Genomic DNA, 11,265 nt, shown 5'->3' on the forward strand with positions numbered 1-11,265 from the left:
CGATAGGAACGGCTGGACTATTTGCAAGAAGAATATGAAGAAAATACACACGTAAAAATATGGAAGGTGCGTAGATCGAGGCTTTCCGTGTGCGCTCTTATCCTCCCAGTGTGTTTTTACGAAACAAACATTAACATACTCGGGTAACAATGAGAGGATTGGTCGTTGATATTCGACTTTGTACTACTTGAAATTTTCATGCTTCTCCAAAATAATTCCGAGTCAAATTAAAATCGAATATAAATAAAATTCTGACACAGGTATTATCTGAAATAAACATCTCAGAGTAGTATTTATGATTAATGTCTGTTAAATTTTCTGTTCATAATTTAATTTTGATTTTTGCACTATGATAAACGTTGTTATGCTCGATAAAAAATCAAATGCTTGAGCTTCATTTGTTATGCGATACTTCATAAATTATCAGATATGTCATTTAGTGTTAATCGTAACGAGAGTATAACCGGGGAAACATATAATTGATTATTTTTCTGTAAATCCGCAAATATGAGTTCATGAAGAAATAACATCCTGGCGAATATGAGCGACCATCGAAATGAATAGTCAATCTAAGCGATTTGGAATAACCCGGACATGTAATTTTTCTTTGCAGGCTACCTCCCTGAGAATCAGACCAACCTGCACACCTGCAGGAAATGCGGAAACATGTACGTGTATTACAGCTCGTTGACGAGACACATGAGGGAGGAATGCGGGAAAGCGCCGAAATATCAATGCCTATATTGCCCAAAGAGGTCCAAGTTACATTGCAACCTGTTGAAGCACATGCGAACGAAGCACGGCTTTGAGCAGGGCTGAGAGCACCGGAAGCGGACGGTGCGGGTGATGGTGACAGAGTCGGAGAACGACACAACGAGGACGAGACCAAAGCTGAATTCGAAATATATGAGATTGATAACAATTTTTCTATGATCACCTAATTTTACCGAGCGTAACACAAATTAAAACGCTTACAGCTCTACGAAGTTACATTCGCATTTCAAGCGCTCGCGTGCACTTTGTGTCCACCCTTTGGTAGCCGCATAATCTTCGTAAGACGCGGGTTGTAAAATAGTGTAAATTCTTACGTGATTGCAATGATATTACGAATGCCTTTGTAAATAAATATGTAGACTCTGATGTGTATAAAACCGATAGGCACCATATACTCTTAAGCTTCGAGAAATTTAATTGTGTTTCACACGTTTAACTCTGAAGTGCCAAATGGTTTGTAAAAAGAGAATACGGACAATTATTCTCTCTATTTTTGATGAGATCTCTGTCTTAGAAACGAATCGAAAGCTATAACTGTTATTTTTGCGAGAAATAATGCCTTTTTTATATTACTATGTTTCATTATAGAGAAATACCAAACGTACTTGTTGTATTAATTGCCAAATTAAAGAGTTGCAAATCTAAGAACAAGTTTTTCTATTATATTATTGTTACGGTATTAAAAGCGGGATTATGCATGCATAATGTAACACGATAAAGCTAGTATATCATTGATCACCTAGATTTATTATATCATTTCTATTGTTTAAGCTGTTAACCACGTTCAATATAATCTACTAATGTGCTTTTAACTTTTAAAAAGTGGATTAGTTTGTTTTCCTTGTAGAACGACCGCTTTAAAGACACTAATTAAACTTGCATAATCCCGCAGTGTTTATTTACTGTAGTTTGAACGCATCGACATTCAAAAACTGATTATTTCTTCTTTGTGTCACTAGCTCTGCGATCTATATTATCAATCTATTGGTCGAACAAAAGAGATCAAGTTATGTACACGGGAGGCACGGTGCGATGATAATTAATCGAGCCGAGACCTGTTCACGTTTGCCCGAAAGACATTGATGTTTCTTGCGTGTCCTGATTGAGAAGTCGCTGACGAACCTACGTGTTGCTTTCTTTTTCAGAGTGCAACACCTGTCTGGCCTGCTCGAAGACGTATAAGTGGAAGAAATCGCTGCACCGGCACGTGCGCGAGAGCCCGGAATGCTGGCCGATCCTTCTCACTTCCGGCAACGGCGAGTTCATTCGGCAGATCCAGTATAAGATGTTGTACAATACCAAGAACTGAATGGACCGAGTTTGCAATTTCAATTGACTAAGACCTTCCGACGGCACGAATTGTCTTTATTGTTATATTTGGAATATTTTTTATAAAAATAAATCTTATTTTATTGTGGCACGATTATGCCGTTGCTGTACCTTATTATCGCCTGCGAACACATGAAAATGGATAAGTCACCGTTTATTAATAAAACGACATTTTTATTATTGTTCCTTTTCCCGTAGATTTTATTAATATATCGAAGAAATAATTTGATAATAAGTATCTATATATTAAGAATTATATTTTTTATACGTATGGTTATATGTATAGAATATATTCTGTACATATAAAAAGGGCATTTTTGGAAGCGCTTTTAATTTTTATTAATTGTTAATTTATATTGTACTTATTATTTAATCTCGTTCGAAGACTTGAATTTGAGAGTGTGCCATTGATAGAATTTAATTTATTTAATTTTTTCCATCCACACCGTTCGTATGCACAATAACGCATAAAAGGGCAGAAATAACTTAAATTATGATCTCATTATGCCGTTTTCTCCAAGCTATAAGCGTTTTTATGGGGAAAACCCACGCAATTATCCTAATCCCAAAATGTTATACATATAGAACAATATGTATAATATTCCCGTATCTGCACACTTATTTAAGTGACTATTATCTTAATGGGCATGATTAATGTGTATTAAACATGCCTATTAGGATGATAAGTATACAAAGTACATATATTAATGTTTCAGCGTTTTTAACATGTTTGATAGCATCGAAATCAAACGTTTGTACCCTAATCCTCCTTCATCTAAAAGTCTTCTTTTCAGCAAGATAGATAACCGTGAATACACAAAGTAAAAAAAAAAGAAAAACACGGTTTTTCCGAATCCACATATCCTGTACGCTATCATTGTCGCTCTCCGATGAGAGACGTTATCATTAACACGAGAATTTTTCACAGATTACACGCCGAGCTCGGATCTTAGCGCTCGACAAATTATTAGGACGTAACTATTCCCGCGGTGGATCTCCTCTCCTACAATTTATTCTAAATCTTTTGGTTCAGCAGGGCCTGGGTCAACCGTTTCACCGGAAACTCCTCAAGTTACCAGAACAAGCACTAAGATATCGTCTGTGGCACTTTGTTTCAGGTCCAGCTGCCGGACACGCCGTCGTTCTCAAGAAGCCTTTTCCTTGCATGTACTGCGAACGCAGTTACAAGAATAAGAGCTCGCTGAATCGCCACGTGCAATACAACTGTTTTGAATACAGAAGAATAATCGATCGATATGCCCGATCTGCCTGGAAGAAAGACTGTTAACCAAGAGAAGCCTGCCCAAGCATATGCTCCTCGTACACGGGTTTTGACCGAGCTAGAGAGTTAGAAAGAGACACAAAGATAGAGAAAGACGATTCTTTAGTTTTTCTTTTTCTAATATTCGTCTGTCGAGTATCGACAGACCGAGTTCAGTTGCGTTTGTTCGATCGATGGAAACAAGTAAAATAAATAGATTGTATTTTCGTCAATTTGTCTTCTTTCACGGGTACTCCAAAATTTATGTATAATACGTATAATATATATGTATAGTTGCCGATATATACCTTTCTTATAAATACACGTATGCATGTATATGTGTATCAACATTATATACCGTATTGTATTATATAAATCCTCGAGTGTACATGAAAAAACCAATCGTTTCTTCTTTCGATCTTGACTTGGTGGTTCAACGCGGGATCATTCTACGTCGTCGCATCTTGTTTTTGGGTATCTTGTTTGGAGGGTTGGTGTCTTCTCACTCGAGGTGGAAAGGCTGGAGCATGAGGAGGGGCTACGCGTAATTCACGAAAGTAAATCCGAACGAAATCTATCATTGATTTGATAAACATCCTGTCCGTTGTGAATATATGTTTCATAAAGAATACCGTTTATGTATATATATATATATATGAATTGAAATGTAATGATTTTGGAGCCTCTTCTCTCATCCATCATTCCCGCCTCACGCAGTTTATCTCACGCCTCTTCACACAGCCACATATCCTTGGCGAAATTTGATCCTGGGCGCACTTATCTTCGGGCTATTGGCTGATACATTGTGTGTTGGGTTGGTTACGGGTTTAATCTCACTGATCTCTACCAATCGCATACAAACACATCTCGTGGAGAAACATCTCTTGTCCCACCTATCTTCTTCCTTTATCCCTCCTTGTCCTTTCCGTGCGTTTTGTCGTCAAGTGAAATCGTTATCTACGGCCATTTTTACGCTCTTCGAGTCAGATCATGCTTGACTCGTGGCAAAACTACTTTACGAAGAAGATAATAGTTCAGAATTAATTTTTAGATGCAATTTTTAAAAATTCTCTGTCGGAGAAAAACGAACAAAACGCGTTTGCCTATACAAATATACATTGAGTCTATTTAATACAAGAGACAGAGTAGCGGAATTACTTTGCTACGTCGTCAAAAGCATGATCTTGACTGAAGCGAATGACGATAATAACGACGAACTCTCGGCACGCGGAAGTCCACGGAAGCGTTAATTCATCGTACGAAGTCACATTTCCCCTGATACCGCCGTGTAACCGTGCGAGATACCGAGCGGGCGAGCGAGCCAGCAAGCTGACTGTATTTTTCTCAAAGATTTAATCTCTTTACCACCTTCGCGCCCCCGCCGGCGCTGGGTACCTGTTACAGGCATGGGCACGCTACTGTCCCTGCTGCACTCCGACCTCAAGCGGCAACAACCGTCGACGAAGAAGGGAAGCAGCTACCGTGCGTCCGCACCGACGATGATGACGCGGGCCAACATCGCCATGGCGAACAGACGTGCCAGCAACAGCAACGTCGCCGGCGGTGACAACAGCTACGACGACAGCAGCGGCGGCGACAACAGCGGCGGCCGCGCCGCGTCTGCCCGCGAGGTCGTATTCCCGGATTCGTTCGAGGTGCTGCCGCGGCCGCACGACCTCAGCGTCGTCTTCATGGCCGGGGTGCCGCACGAGCAGCAGAGGAAGTTCCGCTGCCGTTTCTGCGGCAAGGGCTACCGCTGGAAGAGCACGATGCGTCGCCACGAGACGGTGGAGTGCGGCGGTAAGCCGCCGGCCTTCCAGTGCCCGGAATGCCCGTACAAAGCGCGACAACGTGGAAATCTGACTGTGCACTTTAAGCGGCATCATCAAAAGATGGGCTACGACGAAGGCTCTTCAGCATCTTAAGTATCTTTACCGCGGAGATGAAGAAACTACCTCGGCATTGAACAAATGCGAGGTTCAAGCTCTTCGGGGGAGCTCTTGAGAGCCCCGCGAATTTTCGCGGCTTTTTTCTTTGACCCTCTTCGAGCCGATTCTATGATAAACGGCATCGCGATTTAAAGATCATTGAACTGGATGGGCTTGCGCGAGATATTCGATTGATGATTCTAACTTGGACTTGAACAGCGATTTGATTCGCGAAATTGAACTTCTAACTGTTATTAATTCTGTGGGTAATTGTGTACTTAATTTAAATACTCACTTTGGCTTCTAACGTGATTTTAAGAGAACGACATGACATCTTAACGGTACGTTTCAAAGAGAAATAAATCAATCATTCTGTGCGATGAAATATGTACCGCACATTCGGCATATTCGAGTTATCTTTTATGACTGGAATATACCTTCCTTATTTTGAATTGAAATAGTTTGATTAATGATTTTTAAATGGTATTTTCTTTCCTTCTATTTTCATTCTAACATTCGACAAATGAACTCTTATCCGCGTGATATTACTAACTTACAGAGGGTTAAAGTTAAAGAGCTGCGTATATTAAATCCGATCCAATGTAAAAATGTTCATTTTTTTTCGTATTCTACTGATAACAGAACTTGATAACATATATTATGAAATTTTGACTCGTCTTATAGATCTGCTAGTGTTTAAAGCTACTACTATAAAATGAGAGATTTGAGACAGATACATATCAATTTTCTAATATTTGCGCGAATACGCGCAAATCATTTAACGAGCCTCGTGAAAACAACTCCGAAAATTTTGCAAAACTCGAACAAATATTTTTCAGATAAATATTAAATAGATACTTTTTTTTAAGCATATTTTTTTTACCGCACCTCAAACGGCTCAAACCATCAGAGAAGTCAGCGATTTTTCGTTTACCTCGCTTTTACGCGGATTCGAAATTTACATGGTACTTTTGACAAATACCCGTAATCTCATTTTTATTTAACGCCGCGATTAGCACGAAACGTGGCCGTCCGATATTGAATCTTAACGTTTTGTAACTTCCGTGTAAGATGAGAAATGGACAGCCGTACTCAGAAATCCGTGGCGAGATTACGGGCCAAAGCGTTTCAATTTATTTGTAAGATATTGGGTTACTTAAGGAACTTAGAAGAACATTATTGGTTTAATTTTACTTGCTGGGGATTGGTGATAAATTGTAGTTAATAGCTCGCGTAACTCTGCTGCTTTAATTTGTAAGCTCACGTGATCGCATTTTTAATGTGCACGGCGTAAATAATTTGTCATCTAGAATCTATCGCTATAATATCGCCGCAGTTGTTTTGCACAAGACTTATAGTGCGAGGAAATAAATGATAGTATTAATATTCTCACCTATTTATTAAGATTCGCGCAAGGATATCATATACTACAGTGACTCACGAATCAAGTCATATTATTACTGTTACAAATTTCTTTTGAAAATTCGTGAACGAAAATGTGCAACAAGAGCATACTCGTAGATATTTGTTTGTTATATTATATTGATATTGAAAAGCCATTTTCGTTGATTGCTTTCTTTAAATCAGTTAGACGTAGATAATTGGTGTATAATATATTTGATCATCGTCGTGCATTTTAATTGCACAGCTCGAATATCTTGTAAATGACGTATTTTCTTAGAAAACGTTTCAAACAAAATTTGTTTGGTCCTGAGCACACTATATCTTAAAAAAAAAGGTGCATTACATTATATGGTGCATTGCACATTTCTTTACGCAAATCTTAAGAAGCAAGTAAGAATATTTTTATTATTATTTTATCGCACTGTATGCCACCAAAGAAATCTCACGACTAAAGCATTCCGAGATTTGTTTCTCAAAAATCGCGAGTACATTCCAACAACAGTAGCAAATTATATTTCGAACTATAGGTACATAGCTCGAATATTTCAAGCTAGAAAATTTTGTTCTTTTTTTCTTTTCTTTTATACATATATATATAAAAGAAAATACAAAGAATATTTCTATAAGTTGGAAGCGGTTTTTTTCTATAACTTTCGACAGTCATGTTCATTTGACACATTTCGCGTGAAATGCGTGGAATACGATGAGATTTGAAGAAATATAATCGCGAAGAAAAATTGACACAATATTAAAGGTACACATAACTGGAAACGATCCGATAATATCGGTGAAACTTAGATTTTTAAGAATCTATCGATCAAATATAGCGTGTCTCGTTAGTATTTTTGTATGCTCACGAGAGTCACGAGACATGTAGCTCACGGGCTAGGCCAATCTAAAGAACGATTTGGAACTTTACTTAATAATACCTCTTTTTCGTTAAGCACCGAAGAAGAAAACTGGTTCAAGATTTTCAATTTGTTTCTCATAATATGACTGTCATCCGTCATCTATAATTTTATAGACATATTTTATTCGAAAGATAAACAGAAGATTTCCAAAGTGCCTTCGACGAGAATTCGACAAATGGAGATGCAAACCGAACTCGCGCATTCGTTACTGGTGGTGTTTGCGAAACAATCTTCAGAAGATTACCTGAGAGCATTTAGGCGCTTATGCTAGACAATAATTATCTGTTATTCCAGATAATTCGCCCGTGACCGCGAGTACGAACGTGAGAATGAATTTTTCGCACATGTATCTTACATAGCAGAGAGATACTACTGTTGATTCGTTGACCATTGTTAACATTTTTAATAGGATGGCGTGTTGGGGCGATGGATTAGAAAGATTCAATTTTACCAAAACATCTCTACATAATATATTTATATAATGTAAAGAGTAATTCAGCAAACGCGACAGAAAGATTTACGTTACGTATCCGATAAAGTACAAAGATCCGCATTTCGCAATTGCTTCGCGCGCATCTCAAGCCGAGTCCAGGCTAAGCAAACGAGCGCGAACAAGCACGAATGAATAACTAGCTTCAACGAAGGCAGGCCAAAATATTTGCGATTGAAGCAATTTGTTTATTCGCGTTTGTTCGCGCTCGTTTGTTTCGCCCGGCTGTAGACAGCGTAAAGGAAGATTAGTAACGCAATCGACTTCGAAATCGGAAAATATGATTAACACATTATATAATGTTAAAGATCACTTGTACGTTTATGCGAATTTACGAGCGCAGCCTGCAAAGAGGTCGATCGCGCGAACGGGTTCATCTCACGATCCTAGGGATTGTTGTCCGTGTGTGCCTCTTATTTAATATATATATATATATATTCTCTTTATGCAGCGATGATTTCTGATATTTACATTTCACTTTTACTCCTTCCGCATTATTTAATATAGTATTTAATTCAGACAACCTTCCAGTACGGATCGATGGGATCGATCTGCTTGTCGCGCCGCGCGGACCATACTCATAGATTTATATAAATGTCTCTTTTCCATTTTTTTATACACGTTTATACACTTATACATATACATATATATATATATATATAATAGAAATATGTATATAGGATGTTTACTAAAAATTATTGCGATTTCTTTCATCTGCGGGCTCTTCGATACGTCTCAAAGTGAAAGTTTCAGTAGTATTTAAATATTTGTTAATTTTTAACTACGAGTCATTAAAAGAATTTTGATCTGTTCTTTTTTCGTGATCCAGCTTTTAGATCTGGCAAAATCGAATGCTTCTTTTTAGAATAATTTAAAATAAACTCTACTTTATTCTGGAGGCTGTCGAGAGATTCAAGACACAATTGCTTCACCGACAAAATTGTGAAAGGATGTTGTTCAAACAAGTTTTCGTCGGGTGGGGATTTCTCTCGGATTGATCGGAGAATCCGTAGATATTGAGAGAAATGGCAACAGACTTCGGGTGCATGTAAACAGACACGTTGAAAGAAAGAGAGATGCCAAGAAAAAGAACGAAAGTAAGTCGAAAGTAACGTCGACGCGCGTCCGGCCACGGGACGTACGTCAGTATTTTTGATATCAGTATTTGCGAAACGCGCTCGCGTCTCTACCTGCCTGCCTGCGAGATGATGCGGGGGTATATACTCGTTGCACATCTCTACCCATAGCTCTTAACCATGATCCTCATCATGGATGCCGATACGATTCGGCGGAGTTTTGTCCGCCACCGCGGAGTCGATCGGCCGAGATCGGCCTCGTTATTCCGAGACTCTTGTTACCGAACCCTTAATATCACTTAATATTTAAGTTACACGTTTTATATGTTTTTCTCGCCAATTTTTCCGTCTCTCTTTTTAGTCCTCGTTTAGAGTTTTAAGCGTTTAGGGTTTTAATCGAGCAAAAAGGGGGCGAGGGGGCGACTTGAACCAATATCGCAACGCTTCCCCCCTTTCGTTGCACCTCGGTATTTCTAATATTTAATTTCATATTTTTAATTCTGTCTCCCTTTTTCTCTTTTCTTTATTTGGAAGGTTTTAAGCGGAAGAATGTCTATCTGTCATAATGGTATCTTTTATATTAATTAATATTATAACTATTATTATTAATATTATTAATAAAGAAATATTCTTTATTCCGGGTTATTTTTTAAAATCGAGTTGTTTATTTTTTTCACCCGAAACTCACCTCTTTCACTCTTTATTAGCAATAACAATTTTATGTCTTACTTGTTAGTCAGTCTTTTTGATCATTGATAACTTTATTATACAATTAGAAATGAAGTCAAGTACGTCAGAAATTGATTAAAAAATTATTTCAGATCTTATCTTCAATGAAAATTTTTTAGAATTTATAAAAAGTATAATTATAATCAACTGTCAAAAATAACTTTTTAATATAACATATCTCTCTTTGCGAAGAATTGCTTGTTATTGTATTGATTATCTTACGCTAAATAAAATATTTTCTTACAACAAATACGCATCAAAATGATATTTCACGTTACTCAACATTAAAAAATATAGAAAACAAATAAATGTCAAATGGTATATGTCGTCTTGTTGTCGTAAAAGGCTTAAGCACCAAGTAAACTTTGTTCCATGGTAATTTCTTTGCTTATTTTTCTAGTTTATTCATATTTACGAATTTGCGAGCAACAGGATGTCTCCGCGCGTGACTATCTTTTCCCGAGTGGCAATCAGCGTTCTAACCGACATCAATCTAACCAATGGATGTTTATGCTTTCAGCGATCTACCAGCAAAGCAACATCGTCCAAGTGTACCCGTGTGACACCTGCAACAGGCAATACCGCAGAATGATCTCCCTGCAACGTCACAAAAGGCTCGAGTGCGGCAAGGAGGCCAAGTTCGAATGTAAGACGTGCCGTGCCAAGTTCAAGCACAAGCACAGTCTGCTGAGGCATTACAACGTTCACATGTTCGACATCACGAGCTGGTCGACGAACGAGGAGATGTCCGCTTGACAGGCAAAACAACAGAGGCTCGTGAGAAAGCAACCACGGCAAGATTGCAAAAATTTTCGAACCGTTGAACAGTCTCGAGTTCATAATACAGCAGAGATATAAAATTGATATATGTTAATTCTCGCACGTGAATAATTAATTCGAGATAGAAACGATCGATGTAAAAATAGTGAGATATTTTTACTTTTTTTTTCCAAAAAGTTAGGAAATGTGCAACTAAACGACAATGAATTACAAATTATATTTGAATGCGTTATCTCAGGCTAATTGCTCGGAGTTTTTTGAGTTTCTTACTTCTGTATTTATTTACAGTATTTTCTATTACTAAAATACAGCTATATACTAATTTAGAAACATTATTATTAGACATTGTTTTTAGTTAACTTCTTTTTTTGTAGAAATAATAAAATGGTCGTGATAAAAAAATAATTACGAGATAAATACCAAATAATAATATATAAAAATATACTATTTTTAGGTTCCTAAGAATGTTGTTAATGCCTGTTTTGTTAAACGCTAGAATAATATAGAGAGCAATACTAATTGATGAGTGTTAACTGTATATAGATATTTGTTGGCGATATTTTGAATCCAAAATAAATCGGGA

General features: G+C 37.6%; 1 protein-coding gene across 1 annotated transcript; it reads left to right on the top strand.

Moving 5' to 3' along the window:
• Positions 1 to 4,768: 4,768 nt before the first annotated feature.
• LOC139774602 (uncharacterized) lies at positions 4,769 to 9,818 on the top strand. The gene has a single exon (XM_071710000.1). The coding sequence runs from the start codon at positions 4,771 to 4,773 to the stop codon at positions 5,287 to 5,289; it is 519 nt and encodes a 172-aa protein (XP_071566101.1). The 5' UTR covers positions 4,769 to 4,770; the 3' UTR covers positions 5,290 to 9,818.
• The last annotated feature ends 1,447 nt before the right edge of the window (positions 9,819 to 11,265 follow it).

Source organism: Temnothorax nylanderi, unplaced genomic scaffold, assembly GCF_030848795.1.
Source record: "Temnothorax nylanderi isolate EJ_2023f unplaced genomic scaffold, tnyl_v1.0 TNYL_tig0004_pilon, whole genome shotgun sequence".
Lineage (NCBI taxonomy): Eukaryota > Metazoa > Arthropoda > Insecta > Hymenoptera > Formicidae > Temnothorax > Temnothorax nylanderi.

Coding starts and splice junctions, on each gene's coding strand:
- LOC139774602 (XM_071710000.1), top strand. CDS start 4,771: ATGGGCACGCTACTGTCCCTGCTGCACTCCGACCTCAAGCGGCAACAA.